Here is a 16,816-nt window from a genome sequence, read left to right on the forward strand (position 1 = left end):
ACAGTCAGAATGCTCACAACATTTGTTATTGATTACGCTCACATTCTTACATGGGTGCAGTTTGTGGAGCCTCAAAACAATTATAACAGTAACATCAAAAATCACCGATCACAAATTACCATAACAAATATAATAGTAATGAAAAAGTTTGAAATACTGCAAGAATTACCAAAATGTGGCACAGAGACACAAAGTGAGCAAATGCTGTTATAAAATGCAGGGTTACCACAAACCTCCAATTTGTGAAAAACTCAGCAAATGCAAAGCACAATAAAGTGAAGCATAATAAAGTGACCCATGCCTGTAAATGGAATCATACAATATGTGAGGTTTTGTGACTAGCTTCTTTCACTTAGCATAATAATTTCAAGGCTCATCCATGTTTGGTTATGTATCAGTACTTCATTACTTTTTATGGCCCAATAATAATTCACAATATGGATATTTACTCATTCCTTACTTGATGGACATTTGGGTTTATTTCCACTTCTGGCTACTATGCATAATGCTGCAATGAACATTCATATAGGTTTTGTACGGATATATGTCTTCATTCCTCTTGCATATAGTGTGTCTAGGACTACAATTGTTGGCTCGTATGACAACTCTGTTTAACACTTTGAGGAACTGCCAGACTCTTCCAAAGCAGCTGGTTTTTTTTCACTCCCAGCAGCAATGTATGACTATTTTCACATTACGTCCTTCCACTTTCCTTCCTGCCAACACAAAACCCTGATGCCTGGAAGTAGAGTAGGCAGCTTAAAACTAGGAGGCATGAGCATGGAGCTGCCAAGGATAGCAGAGCAGAAAGACAGTCCAGATCTCTGCCTTCATCTAGGCTTCCTGTCACTTGAGGGGGAGAAACTGTGTATCACTGAGCTAGTTTAAGTGGGATTTTCTATTAGTTACAAACAAAGCAAATCTTTGATGCCCCCAAACATAATAACCTTCCTATATTCAGAGGAGGAAATTTCTCCTTGATCTTCCTATGCTAATTTATAACAAAACCATGTTTTAAAAAGTTAGAGCTGCATGAGATATGTAAATTGTCTTGAAATTTTAAGATAAACTGAGGTATTTTCATTGGATCTACTCAAAAGTTTTATGAATGTTCATTATTCAGTTAATGCAATAAATCTTATCAATAATTGATTATTTTAACTAAAAAGCAAATTAATAAACAAAGACTACTTTAAGCACTTTACAAATTAAGTCATTTAATTCTCTAAATAACTCTAAGAGGGTTTAAATAACATGCCACGTCACACAGCTAGAGTCAGAACCAGTATTCAAAGCCAGCCAGGACTTCTGGTTAACCCTACACTATCTTGTCTCCATTGTAGAGAACACTGGAAATTTCGGAATAGAAAATGAATAATTAGTAGTGTAAAGATGTGTATGCATAGACAGGAGTGCATGCCTGTCATGAAGGCTCTACACTACTTTCATGGCGAGGTGGGTGCTAGGGAACAACTTTGTGTAGCACCCTCTCTACGCCAGGTACTATACAAAATTTCGGTAGTATTATCTCATTTAAATCCTCAAAACAACCAGGAAGATGATACTATCTCCATTCATAGGTAAAGCATATGAAGCCCAGTAAAGTTCAAGTAACTTGCCCAATTAATTTCATACCACTACTAGCAGAGCTGGATATAAAATCAAATGTACCTTGTTCAAAGCTAGTGAATAAAGCTCTTTCTACTGTAAAATAATGCTTACCTATTTAGGTTATTCATACACCTAAATTATAAATGCATGATTATATAAGCTGTTATGGTTTTACATTTATTACCCTCATTAGCATCTGTTGATAACCTCTGATATACTTTAACTGTTGGAAGATATTTTCCCATCTTTTCTGCTAAAACACCTATAACTTCTACTACTAGAAAACACTTTATTTTTATTTTTTTTTATTTATTTATCTTTAGAGGGGAAGGAGAGAGGGAGAGAAACATCAATGTTTGGTTGCCTTTCATGCGTTCCCTGCTGGGAGATGGCCTGCAGGGAACTGGCCTGCAACCCAGGCATGTACCCTGACTGGGAATCGAACTGCGATCCTCTGGTTCACAGGCTTGTGCTCAATCCACTGAGCTACACCAGCCAGGGCTAAAACACTTTAAAACAAAAGTGTCATCTGGAAAAAATAATATATTAATCCCTTATCCTGTTTTGAAAGAATAAGCCCAGATAGTTCAGCTATCTCTGCAGAAGGGCCACACTGATCACTTTGTACTAGTCCAGTAATGGTCAGTTATCTACCTGTCCAGACCATGTCTCTTCCGATGTGCTCCAGGGCTCTGAGACATCAGTTGTCCTCCCCCTCTGAGCAACAGTTACTTTCTCCTCCTTAAGTAGTGTTCATTTGCCAACAAACACTTAAAGCCTTCCTTAAAACTAAGTCTCCCTGAACTTGCTATATCCTCAAACCATTAGAGGCGCAACCAGGTTCTCACATCAAAGGCAGCTCTGTTCCTGCAGATTGGCAGGCACTTAAAGACAGCACTCTTGATCTATCTTCTTTCTATTTGATAAGTCTTACATATATTTTTATCAGGGTGTCAATAACATTGTATCAATATTTTAACTTAAAAATGTTTCAAGGGAACATATGCTCAGGGTGGGGAATCACTGAATACTTTTATAAAACCTCTACAATCTGACCCCATGCCAATGACCCAACTTATTCTCCCAGTTCCCCAATATGGTTATGAGGAAATACATTTCAGTAGTCACCATCGATAAGCCAGGCCTGTTAGGCGTGGATTTCCCTTCTCATCTCTGTAACGTCCCTTCTTCCCGTTCTATCGCATTCCCACTTCTGCAGCTGTGCTAACGCCGTGCACATCTTCTGACAGCCACCTCCCCTCTCTAACTTACTACCATTCCAGACCCAATTAAATTACTCTATCCACCTAAAGCCTTCCCAATATTCATATGCCCACAATGCACTGCACTTTCTATGGATTTTTATGTATAAAGGCTGTCCTGCCCTATCTAACCCTTCAACACATTTTCCCTAATCTGTTCATGAATTGTTGTTCTTGTTCAATAACCACTGAACATATTTTCTAGAGAGCCAGATTGAGTCACATATATTTCTTTGATCTCCTAAAGTATACATAGAACAATAATAAAAAAATGTTAAATTAATAATTGAAAAAATTAAAGCTTAAAAAAGCCAATCTACTTTTATGTGTCCACATACCTACAAAGAATATGACCAACACAAACCATCTGTTTATTAAAATAAATACAAAAACTTCTATTAAGCTTTTTCAAGAATATTACAGTTTTGCTTTGAAGCAATGATACCAACCTTCTCAAAATCTATTTATTCAGACCTTTGCCAATATATTAAATATGCATATTGCTTATCAACATAAATTATCATGATGTAAAAATAATATCTGAATCATAAATTTCCTTCTACAAGAACCTAGGTTTAGGTTTAGATATTTGAAATCACAATAAATGATCTGTATTTACATAACAGAGTATCTAAAAACTAAAATTACATCCTAAATTATTATTTCAATAACATTTACAACATTTCATTAAGTAGGCAAGTATTAACAACTTCAGTTGCACTATTAAAATGTCTGAAATGGCAATAATTAGTCCAGTGACATAGCGTAACCAATAGATGACAGTCTGTTATTCTTGTAGCATAGATAAATTAATTTCCACCAAACTTTTCACACAAACACATCATGCAATCTCAGCCATAAGAAAATAAACTTGAATTTTAGACCTTTGGAAATTACAAATCACAGGGGGTTCCACCCGTGGTAGAAGGAACAGACTATTCAAATTAACTCCCTTTAAAACTAATTAGAAAAAATCAAAACATAACCAAATGAAAAACAAAAATTTTCTGCTGGTTCAGTTATCACTCAAACTTCTAAAATTTATAGGCAGAAAGATAAATGAAGAAAGACCTGTATTATTTAAAAAAAAAAAAAGCTAATGATGAGCAAGAAAATCAGATCACAAAGGGGGGGAAAAAGGTGTCTACATTCACCTAAAAATATCATTTAATTTTCCCATAAATAAGCACAAAATTGCTCATCAAAATTGACAGTAATTCCCTACATCATTAAATATAGATGTGACAATCTCCCTTACCTGAATAAAAGAAAGATGAGAGCAAATATCTTGTCTCCCTAGATTGTTTATTAGAATTTGTACCATAAAGCATCTCTAAACATTTGCTTTTAAATGTATTTCAAGAGGACATATTTATAGGGGAAAACATACCTGTTTTACTAATGACTTCCTGTAACTCAGCCGTAGAAGCAATTATTGCAGCAAGAAGGTCAGAACTGGTGAGCCAGCTGAGCGCTTGCAGACAACGTAGCTGCTCCTTTTGATGTTCTGCAAAAATAGGGAAAAATCTATTATGTAATGCTATAAAAACATATTAAAACCCATCTTAAAAACTCATAGCCATGTTTAGTTACTTAAGAAATAGATCAAAATTTATAGACAGAACTTTGCCTAGTGCAGAAAAGTCTAACAAGAAATGTTAGATTTGATTGACTTTGTTTATATATGACTATTAACTGACATCAAAAGAAAAAAAAATTCTTTAGTTCTACCCATAGTAGTTATGGTACTTGCTTTTCAAAAGCTGAATTAAAATAATTCTTTCCTCAGAATAGTCAGATAATCACAAAATGTTAGCCGGAAAATTTATATTTGTCTCATTTTCATTGAGTTCTTCATTGGATTTTTAACTCTGGTCGTTTTATACTGATTCATAGAAAGTGAAAATAAATTATACTGCTAATTAATTTTAAATAGGGCATAGTCTCTGGACCTACTTAACTGAAAAACCACTGTATAACCTCTACTGTGAAAAAAGCATTCAAGTCTAATAAAGCTAGACAAAGTTGAAATTATACATATTTGCTACTTGCTTTATATTTAATGTTTATAACAAAAAATCAAAACTTAGTTTATACATAAATATACATGGCAACATATTAAATGAATTTAAGTTTTTGCATAATGGTGAAACACATTGTATGTCACTCACATTCAACTTAGATTTTTCAAAGCACACATCATCTTACTTGGAAATTTATGCTTGTCTTTAGGCTCTCCCATACACACTAACATGCCTATGCCTTCTTTGAAACTCTCCATCCAGGTAAAAAGAGAAGCACACGACTGGCCCAAAACTTTGAGTCTGTGTGCTGCCAAAATTGCAATAACACCTTTCCGGAATACACGTATCAATCCTTTGAACGGTTTTTTCTTCATCTTGGCTTCCTCTTGCTTCTTGTCCTCTACAGTTGACAAAGCCTGGGCTAGAGTTCTCACTTCTACTTTGAACAACTCGAAGGTGGTGACCTGCTCCTGGAGAAAATCTCTCTGTGTAGACAAGGCACACGATCGGCTATAGAGAGGATACAAGGCACCAGCCATCAAGGCACAGGCTGCCAGCAAGGATGTTTGTTCCTTTTGAGTCTGTGATAACACACTTTTGATGCGTGAATTTTCAAGAACCAACTGCTCATGTGACTTCTCAATATGGTTCAATTTTTCCATATTTTTTTCAGCAATTTCTTGAAATTTCTATAAGGAGAGAAGCCAAAATATGAAATAAACGGATGTTTTATTAATTCCTTTTTATAGAAATAAAAACTTTTGCTGACAACTACTTCTTCAAAAGATCCATGTTCTAAAATATTCAACAAATACATATTATGATAGAAGAACAGTGCACCAAACAACTTAGATCTGAATGTGAACAGTAATTTTTTTTTAAGATTCTACCTATTTACTTCTAGAGAGAGGGGAAGGGAAGGAGATAGAGAGGGAAAGAAACAGCAGTGTGAGAGGTCAATTGGTTGCCTCTCCCACGCCCCCCCAACCCAGGGACTGGCCTGCAACAGAGGCACGCGCCCGATGGGGAGCTAAACTGGTGACCTTCTAGTTCGCAGGCTGGTGCCCAATCCACTGAGCCACACCAGCCAGGGCAAATGTGCAGAGTAATTTTTAAATCGTCTTACATAGTAGCTTTATATACAGTAGAACACATAAATTTAAAAGTACATCATAAAGTACATTTACAAATACACATACTTAGACAATATCTCCTATTCCATTTCTCATAATTTCTCTTCTTCCATTCTTTATTAACTTTTATTTCCTGCTTTTAAACAGAGATTACGCCACCAATAGAGGCTTCCCTAGGTAACAGAAGACCTTGCTTTCGCTAAAATAAGCGAAGGGTTAAATCAATGATAAACGAACAGCACTTGACTGTCTGCCATTTACCAGACGAGAAGGAACTGACTGAAAACATACTCGTATTTCAGTTTCTTCCTCACCATCCAGCTCCAGTGGGGGGAGGAAATACTCATTGCAAGCAGGGCCTCAGCAACAATCTGATTCTTTTTTCCTAATCAAGGTATTTACATTCCTAAAACCTAACTTGAAACACAAAGAAATTTTAACTGCAGACACCATATTTTAATCACTAGAAAATTATCTAGCTCTCTATAAAATGTAATGACCAATCATTAAGGAATTGCTGATGTAGAATAAATTCTAAAACATAACAGATCCCAATTTCCATTAGATTCATTTATCATTCAAAAAACATTTACTGACTACTCACTAAATTCCATGTGCCAGGAAAACAGACAAGTAAATCAATTACTGTGGTATAATGTTGAAACAGAGCTCTGCCAGATTGCCAGAAGTACACAAAAGAGAGTTCCCACAAAATGATGTTAACAGGCTTTTGGAGGGTTACGGTAAAGGACACATAGGAGCCATAGCTACATTATAATAATTTAACCTAATCCTTATAAATCTAAGGTGCTTTAACAGCTTCATTTGGATCTTTAATTGGCCAGGTGAGCTGCCATGACTTGACCGTGGAGGCCAAGGGGGTTCACTTTGAATAAGGGAGACAACTAAAGAGAGAATCATGCTTGGGATATGTATAACAAAGTGAAAACTATCTTCATTATGTGTGGGCATTAGGAACATATTTCTCTTTGTACTATTGGTTCAGATGCACCCTGTCTAAAATTTGATATGGATCTTTGGGAGAGGTTTAGAATGAGTGTGTGTCTGATTCAAGTGTTATCTATGAACAACTAAAAGAATCAGATATATTTCTAAAACTGGTACTGGCAGGAAGACCTGAAAGTGATAAGATTTGGATGCAATCATACAAACTCTTGACTACTCTGCAAGATTTGGCATGAAAGCCTATCATGGCCAATGCTGCTAGGCAGTCATAAGAAGAATTCAAGTTTGTTAAATACTCTGCCGAGAAAAGTAATTCCTGAGGCGGGAGAAGAGCTTCCCAAAGTTGCCCCGTGAATGCACGTACACTCTGAGGTACAGCCCTGCATGCAAGACTTCAGGAAGTATACAACAGGCTGCTCTCTGAAGGATTAGACTTCTTCTAATCTTTCCCTTGGGCAGGGAAAAAATATTATATTTTAGACATTGTTTTGAATGTTTCTATACTATAATCCCCTTGATTTACTCTAACCCTTCTCGAAAGTCTGATCTGGCCATTACTCTGAGAAATAAAGAAATTGTGGCTGGCCCTAACCACCTCCCCACCGATGGCCACGCTGGGGTAGCAATATCTGATCACTAGAATCGTGCCCCAGAGCTCCATACGAAGACTGGTAAAGGAAACGGTGTCCCACTCCGAGCAGCTGAAAAAAGCAAGAAACATACCAGCCAGGTGAACTGCTTGGAAGCTGATGCAAGACACCCTTTTAAGAGAGGCAACTTTTAAGAAAAGGGAAAACTGACACTCGAATTTTAACTAGAGAAAACAGGAAGACTAGCATGTAAAAAAGAGCCAGAAAACAAGATAATGTGTTCTGAGGAGGTGCAAATGACTCAGTATGTCTAAAGAAAAGAGAAAGATGAAAATTCAAGAAGCAGATTGATAACAGATAATTCAGCTAAGGAAATTAAACTTTATCCAAAAAGCTGTGAGAAGCCATAAAAGCCTGGAAGAGTCTCTCTGCTTCAGTGAATGCATGGGAGAGTCAGACACATGAAGACTGCCGAGGGAAGCCGCCCCAGCTGCAGGGAGTGGGAACGAAATGAGGGGAGCAAGTGGAAATTACAAAGGTTAATTCCATACTCTCTCCCAAATCAATTCCATCAGTTCAGTGAGAGGAAAAAAGGAAAATTATAGAAAAATCTAAGGTAAAAGAGGCATACCAGTCATAGCAACATAATAAAATAAAACTGAACCTAATCAGGTTCCAGGTAGCTGCCAATTTACATATTCACAGATCTCAAAGTTTCAGGCAGAAGTGTTGTTTCAGAAAAAATTTCTTTATTGTGACTTCCGCCAAGATGGAGGCGTAGGTGGAAACACTGTGCCTTCTCCAACAACCAAGTTTGAATACAACAAAGGTTTGGAGAACAAAGACGTAGCCAAAGAACAGAAAATTGAACTATACAGAAGTCTGACAACAACGAACCATTCAACCCGGACAGGTAAGAGGGGCAGAGCCAGCAGCAGAGCAGGGTCAGGCAGGAAGGATCCCCCGACCCCAGGTGCCCAGGCAACTCCACATCGGGATGACCCAGTGAAGGCTCGGACAGCAGGCTGGCTGCGGTCCCACATTTGCACACAGATAAACCAGCAAAGGAGTGAGCAGTGGGACAGACCGAGCAGGCCCCAGCAGGCAAACCCAGTGGCAGGCTGATCACGGTCACACATTCGCGCGCAGTGGGACAGACCATGCCACCAGCAGTGGCTGCGGGAGGCAGCAGAGGGCGCTTGCCATTGCTTTCCTTTGGCCCCTCCCCCCACATACAGTGTCACAACCCAGCAACTGAGTGGCCCAACCCTGGTGAACACATAGGGCTCTGCTCCTCATACATAACAAACAGGTGCAAACAGACCAAAACATGGCTCAAGAAAAACTCAAAGCCCCAGAGCCGATAACTCTAAGCAAAAAAGAAATAACGAACCTCTCAGATGCACAATTCAAGACATTGGTGATCAGAAAGCTCACAGAACTGGTTGATTTTAGTCACAAATTAGAGGAACAAATGTAGGCTAAACTAAGTGAAATGAAGGGAAATGCACAGGAAACCAACAGTGATGGAAAGGAAACTGGGACTCAAATCCAATGGAGTGGACCAGAAGGAAGAACAAAACATCCAACCAGAAAAGAATGAAGAAACAAGAATTCAGAAAAATGAGGAGAGGCTCAGGAACCTCTAAGACATCTTTAAACATTCCAACATCCAAATTATAGGGGTACCAGAAGGGGAAAAGAAACAGCCACAAGTGAGTAGAAAACTTATTTGAACAAATAATAAAGGAGAACTTCCCCAGTCTGGCAAAGGAAATAGACTTCCAGGAAATCCAGGAAGCTCAGAGAGTCCCAAAGAAGTTGGACCCAAGAAGGAACACACCAAGGCACATCATCATTACATTAGCCAAGATTAAAATGAAGGAGAGAGCCCTGGCTGGTGTAGCCCAGTGGATTGAGTGCGGGCCTGCAAACCACACGATCGACGTTCGATTCCCAGTTAGGGCACATGCCTGGGTTGCAGGCCAGTTCCCAGCAGCGATTCAGGAGAGGCAATCATACATTGATATTTCTCTCCTCCTCTCCTTCCCTTCCCCTCTAAAGATAAATAAATAAAATATTTTTAAAAAATGAAGGAGAGAATCCTAGAAGCCGCAATAGATAAGGGGACAGTCACCTACAAAGGACTTCCCATCAGACTGTCAGCAGATTTCTCAAAAGAGACCTTACAGGCAAAAATGGGCTGGAAAGAAGTATTCCAACTCATGAAATCCAAAGACCTACAGCCAAGATTGCTCTATCTAGCAAAGCTCTCATTTAGAATGGAAGGACAGATAAAGTGCTTCTCAGATAAGGTCAAGTTCAAGGAGTTCATCATCACCAAGCCCTTATTTTATGAAATGTTAAAGGGACTTATCTAAGAAAAAGAAGATGAAAAATGTGAACAGTGAAAAGACAGCAAACTCACAGTTACTAACAACCACACCTAAAACAAAAGCAAACCATGAGGACAGCTAGATCGGGAGCGGAACCATAGAAATGAAGAAGACATGGAGGGTTAGCAACAGGGGAGTGGGAGGAGGAGAAGGGGGGAGAAGGTACAGAAAATAAGTAGCATAGACGGTAGGCAGAAAATAGATAGGGGGAGGGCAAGAATAGTAGGGGAAATATAGAATCTAAAGAACTTGAGACATGTGGTCATAAACTAAAGGGGGGAAGGGTGGGGGAGGGGTGTGCAGGGTGGAGGGGAATGAAGGGGGGGAACAGAACAACTGTAATGGTATAATCAATAAAATATATTTTAAAAGTTTATTGCATGAAAAAATGGTAAAAAGTTATATTTTCTCATGATATTTTAAATACTTCAAAATATTTCAAAATAATATTCAACATCATTGGTGAAAATCAAGCAGATTGCTGAAGGGACAGCCCATCATGGAAAAGACTGATTAATTTTAGTGCATGACAGAGCACAAACTCATCTGCCACGCACTTCCAATTCCACAAACCATCACGTTAAAGCTGAAAGTGCTGTAGAGAGGCAGCCAGAAACTGAGAGTCCTAGGACGAGCATGAGGGTGTTAACCAAAACAGTGCTAGCCCCTGGCCAGGTGGCCCAGTTGGTTGGAGCATCCTCCCCACACACCAGAAAGGTTATAGGCTCCATCCCTGGTCAGGGCACATACCCAGGTTCAATCCCCAGTGAAGTCAAGTATAGAAGGCGACCAATTCATGTTGCTCTGTCTCTGTCTCTTTCTTTTTCTCTCTCTCCCTTCCTTTCTCTCTTAAATCAATAAATGTAACTTTGCATGAGGATAAAAACAGAAGTAAATAAAATCTAAAATACCAAAAATACCCTACTTCTCTCTACACAGAGAAAAACAGGAACATGCTGGAGTGTTTTAAAAACAAAAGTGAGATTACTGATTTGCACAGCCAGTTTTCATTTTAGGTTACCCTGTAGAAGTAGTGGCAAGGTAACAAACCAATTTTTTAAAATCTTTGTCATTTTAAGGCCCCAACTTTTGATCATTTTTAGTAATTTTATCTTTCAAAGTGCTGATTAATATTAACTATTACCACTATGGATGATTTCATGAGACTTATATAATTTCTACTGTAAGAAAGAGATGCCACTCACAACTGCAGAAAGAATAAAAATAAGATGAAGAATACATGGGAAATCTGTTAAAAAATAAAAATAAACAATCTCTAAAGACTTTAATTCTTTAATAATCATTTTGTCTTAAATAATTCTTGGTTTAAGTAATTATAATCAAGTATCAATGCTTATTTTAAAAAATCAACCAGGCCAATATCAATCAGATAACTGGGATTAGCAAAATAGGATATTTGAATTAAAGATTTAAAAATAATAAAATTAAAGTTTTTAATTTTTAAAGTTCTTATTGACAAATGTCATGACAGTTTTGTTCATTCCTGAGTCCCCGGCATTTCCACTGAAATCCAGAATCACAGATCTGACTGTCCAGCAGCCTTCACCGGCCAGACAGCTCACCGCCACCCCAAGCAAAAGTATCCAGTCCAGGATTGTTGATTTTCCCTCTAAAAGTGTTCATAATAGCTCTCTTTATATCAGTAAATGGCACCAACATCCACTAAATTACTCGTGTCAAAGACATTAGTCAGTCTTCACTCCTCCTTCTTTCACCCTATCCTCTGCAGTCCCAAATCAAAGCCATCAGTAAGCCCATACCCACCCTGATCCATCTCCCGGCCACCGCTCTAGTTCCAGCTGTCATCACCACTAGCCATTGGTGACCTTTTCAATGCCACTCCAGATTCTGTCAGTCCAATCGTATTGCTTAACCTGAACCAAGGTTCCCCGCTCAAGCTACAAGGTCACCACATGACTGCTCCTGTGAAGGCTTCTCCCACAACCCTCCACTTGGGAAAGGAGACAAGGATCTGCTCCTTTATTTTCAGGACATGAACCTCGCACCACTTTTCACAATTCAACCACATTCTCTAGCAGCCCCAGGTCACTTCCTTTCCACTCCCCTAACATAATTCAAATTATTAAAATATTCAGAACCCATTTCAGGGTCTGCCTATATTCCATGACACCTTTCACTATCATTCTCACTCACACACTGGCTTTGACCATCTCGAGGCTTAATTAAACCATTCATGTAATTCCTACGCCGCCACCTACTCCTATCCTGTGTCTATATCTCCTCTCCCTCAAGTACAATAGAGTGCTAGTTCCTAGAGGCCAGGAATTATTTACTACAGTGCTCTGTACCTTAGAGGTACTTAATAAATATTGAATGAATGAAATAATTTTTAATTTTTATTTTTATTTAATTCTTGTTCAAGTACAGTTTTCTGTCTTATATTCCCAGCCCTGCCCCTTCCCCCAGTGCTCCCCACCTCCCTCCCATTTCCGCCCCCCACCTTAGTTATTGTCCATGTGTCCTTTATACTTTGAACAAATTAAATAATCCTTTACAAAAATGTTCCTCGGTGCTTACTTAGCACAGTGTTTTGCCCATAAAAGGTACTGAATAAATGCCCAATGAATAAAAAGTTTTACAGACTTAAAAAAATATAATTTATAAAGATATTGTTTCTGAATATAATTTGGGACTTATCAACATGTCAGAATTCTGTTTTAAATTAATTCTGATAGGCCACAGGGACCTTCAGAGGTACTGCATTATTTACTGTGAATTATTCTTGAAGAACAAAGCTTGTTTGATGGCAAGGCTAGAAACAGCTATAAGAGCAAATTTTCCTTAAAAAAAAATCCTGTGTTCTTTACCCAAGGAGATTAAAGGCCAATATTTTTAAAGCAAACATAGGAACATCGCCTTCAAGTGGGACAAAAGCATTCCTAGCACTGAAATCCTCCTTAGTGGGTTTAATTTCAAAAATAATATTCCAGAATTTCCCCTCACCCTACCAAAAAAGTCTTTTCTTGCAATATGTTTTAAAAACTAAAACTGTAGAATAGATACCCTTTACATATATTCCCGTCACATCAAATATTATATAATTTCACTACTTTTCTTTTACTCTCTGCAAATTCAAGGTGCACCCAAAATGCAGGGAGAGGACAGCTTCTTTCCTTAATAAATCACACACTTACTTCCTGAAATACACAAGTTTTCAGGGATGCCTTGTTGGCTTACGGCACTCCATGAACTTGGAGACTTTGAGCCAGAAATTAGACACTTCCCTAGGGAGTAAAATTCTTTATCACTTTTGCTTGCTGAGTTTCTATTCTTTATGTTGGCAAAAAGACAAATTGCAAACTGGACATTCAGTGACACATAGGCATGAAAGAACCTCATTTAAAATGTCTTATTTTCATTAGTTATATATCTTGTCTTTCTATACAATGAAAATATTTTAAAATATAACAAACATAAATTCATCTGCTTTTCCAGTGATGTTAATGTTTCTCTGTTAAAAATAAAGCATGTGCTATAGGACCCTCATACATTGCTGGTGGGAATGTAAAATCGTGTCAGCAGCTATTGAAACCAGTTTGGCAGTTCCTCAAAAAGTTCCTATATACTCACCTGCCAATTCCATAATTATATATATATATATATATATATATATACACACACACACACATATATACATATACATATACATACATACACACACACACACACATATGTGTACACACACACTCTCTCTACATAGTGATTAACTTAAAAGTGCTATCCTCATTTTGTAAATTCAGCATGTCAAAAATAATACGTACTCCTGTGTTTACTCTTTTGTTTCGAAGGCAAAACAAATTATAAAATGCTCTTTTGTAGAGCCAAGCGCTCAAAAGAACAGAGTTCTACTTATTATTAGACTGAGAATAAATGTGTCAATACAGGCAAGATGCTTGATTTGCTGACTGTTCAAAGATACTGCCTCAGACTGTCACAAAGGAGGCCTTACCTCTAAATTCTGGCCTGTCTCGTGTCTCCCTTTCTTCTGGGTTTTCGGATCCTAGGTGGCTCCAGTCTCCTTCTGAAGCCTTCAAACTCTAACTACCTCCTCTTCTAAATTTATAGCATTCTTTCAGCAATTAATTACACACAGACTCATGAGAAACCTTGTATCATTTAATGTTTTGTGTTTACTTAGTAACTCCACAATTAAATCTGACACTTTTTCCTGGCTGGTGTAGCTCAGTGTATTGAGCGATCGCGGTTCGATTCCCAGTCAGAGCACATGCCTGGGTTGCAGGCCAGTTCCCGGTTCCTGGTTTCCGGGAGTAGACACATGAGAGGCGACCATACATTGATATTTCCCTCCCTCTCTCCTTCCCTTCCCCTCTAAAGATAAATAAATAAAATCTTTTTAAAAAATTGACACTTTTTGAGGAAAAAACTAAGCATTATATCTCTTAGTACCACAGCATGAAACATGTGGTCCTATATATCTAGTATATAACACGTAAAGTACTTGTTAATATTAACTACATTATATAAAAGTCAGTTTGATATTCTTTCCTATAGTAGTGATTTTGCAATAGAGTATACAAAAAACTCAGTATCAGGAAAAAAGTCTGAGAGAAATAGAGATAAAGATACTACCATTTATGAATTGCTGACAATGTGGCACTGGTTGGCTTTTTCCTACAGTACCATGTTTAATTATTAATCCAGAATCACTCAGAAATGTAAGTAAAAGAAATATGAAACTGAGTTGTCACTACATCTATTTTCAGATATTACTTTACATAGAAAAATAGCATATATTTCTCTTTAAAAAGTGTTGTATAATGCAAAAAGACTAAATGCTAAGGATGAAGATAATGTAATAAAGAGAACATTACATTCACTTTGCAATTTATAAATGCCAACCAAGGTACTAAGCATTTTACATCTGTTATCACCACCATTCTAATCCTGTCCTCGAACCTCCTCACTATGCAAACGAGTGGTATCAGCTCTCTGAACCCTAGTTTCCACACCTGCAAACGAGAAATGATACTTAAATGATGCACAATTCCTGTGTGAAGAAGCTTGCAAGGTATGCAAAAGCACTGAAGAGAATCTACCAAACACTTTGCAAATTGACCGAATAGCATTATTATTTTAAAAAATTCTAGAGCAATTATTTGAATAGCAGTCAGAGGACTTACCAATATTTTCTTACAGGTGCCCACTCCAGCCATCTCACAGTCCATCAGAACATGGTGTGTACAGCATTCTGTTTAACCCCCTGTAAATTACTCCAGGCAAGCATGTATGCCTACCCTCCAACAATATAAACAAGCTGTACTTTATCCCATTGAATAGTTGGAATTCAATTAAAAGTTTCAATATCTAATAACAGTTTTATGACTATTCAGATTTCTTGCCAAAAGTATAATCACTCCCATGATATAAGAGGAATAAAATGCAATATAGTATAATGTATCTGAATTTCTTTGGTTTTCATTCTCCATTCTAAACTCACTGGATTTTACTAAAATGTCATATCTAAAATGTGTACAATAAACATTGCATCAAGGCTTAATTATATTTAACTGATAGTGAAAAATCTTTATTTCTAGAAAGGAAGTTCTTGTTCCAGTAATTTCATCTTTTTCAGGTAAAAAAGAAATAAGCACACATATACTAAGCCTGCAAACGCAAACTTCGGAAGTGGAATGCAATGTGGCACTGAGCCTAGATGCTTCAGCAGGCATAGGTGCATGAGATATATTTATATGATGGCTCCAAAAGTGTGTAAATTCATGAGGCACCCAGCCATGTGGCTAGCACATTTTGCTCAACACTACAAACATGCTGTGATGCTAGAACCAAACTTTCTGTTCTACGAGTTTCATTTATCTGATAGCAACTCACTCATTGTTTTAAAGCTTATTTTTTTAATATCTTTTATTGATTATACCATTACAGTTGTTCTATTCCCCCCCTTCATTCCCCTCCACCCACACACTCCCTCCCCCACTATTCTCCCCCCTTAGTTTATAACCACGTGTCTCAAGTTCTTTAGATTCTATATTTCCCCCACTATTCTCGCCCCCCCCATCTATTTTCTACCTACCATCTATGCTATTTTCTGTGCCTTCTCCCCCCCTCTCCCCCTCCCACCCCCCTGTTGCTAACCCTCCATGTGTTCTTCATTTCTATGGTTCTGCTCCCGATCTAGCTGTCCTCTTGGTTTGCTTTTGTTTTAGGTGTGGTTGTTAATAACTGTTTGTTTGCTGTCCTTTCACTGTTAATATTTTTCATCATNAAGTCTATTTCCTTTGCCAGACTGGGGAAGTTCTCCTTTATTATTTGTTCAAATAAGTTTTCCACTTGTGGCTGTTTCTTTTCCCCTTCTGGTACCCCTGTAATCTGGATGTTGGAACGTTTAAAGATGTCCTGGAGGTTCCTAAGCCTCTCCTCATTTTTTTAAATTCTCATTTCTTCATTCCTTTCTGGTCGGATGTTTCGTTCTTCCTTCTGGTCCATTCCATTGATTTGAGTCCCAGTTTCCTTTCCATCACTATTGGTTTCCTGGACATCTCCCTTCATTTCAATTAGTTTAGCCTTCATATGTTCCTCTAATTTGTGACTGTACTCTACCAATTCTGTGAGCATCCTGATAAATAGTGTCTTAAATTGGGCTTCTGAGAGCCTGGCAATCTGTTGGTCGCTTAGAGTTATTGGCTCTGGGACTTTGAGTTCTTGCATCATCTTTTGGGCTGTTCGTGCCTGTTAAGTAGCAGGATTGGAGCCCTAGGTTTTCACCAGAGCAGGGCAACTCAGTTGCTGGGTTGTGACGTTGTATGTGGGGGC

General features: G+C 37.9%; 1 protein-coding gene across 3 annotated transcripts in view; it reads right to left on the reverse strand.

The window, feature by feature from the left end:
* The window catches only part of CCDC171 (coiled-coil domain containing 171), a 313,810-nt gene that overhangs the window by 172,899 nt on the left and 124,095 nt on the right, over positions 1 to 16,816 (reverse strand). For all 3 annotated transcript variants that reach the window (XM_037061926.1, XM_037061927.1, XM_037061925.1), the window contains 2 exons: positions 5,082 to 5,586; positions 4,264 to 4,380 (listed from right to left, as the gene is read on the reverse strand). In XM_037061926.1, coding sequence (XP_036917821.1) covers positions 4,264 to 4,380; positions 5,082 to 5,586 — 622 coding nt within the window. The remainder of the gene's footprint in view (positions 1 to 4,263; positions 4,381 to 5,081; positions 5,587 to 16,816) is intronic.

Source organism: Sturnira hondurensis, unplaced genomic scaffold (genome assembly GCF_014824575.4).
Source record: "Sturnira hondurensis isolate 20B ecotype Veracruz unplaced genomic scaffold, ASM1482457v3 Scaffold0013559, whole genome shotgun sequence".
NCBI classification, from domain to species: Eukaryota; Metazoa; Chordata; class Mammalia; order Chiroptera; family Phyllostomidae; genus Sturnira; species Sturnira hondurensis.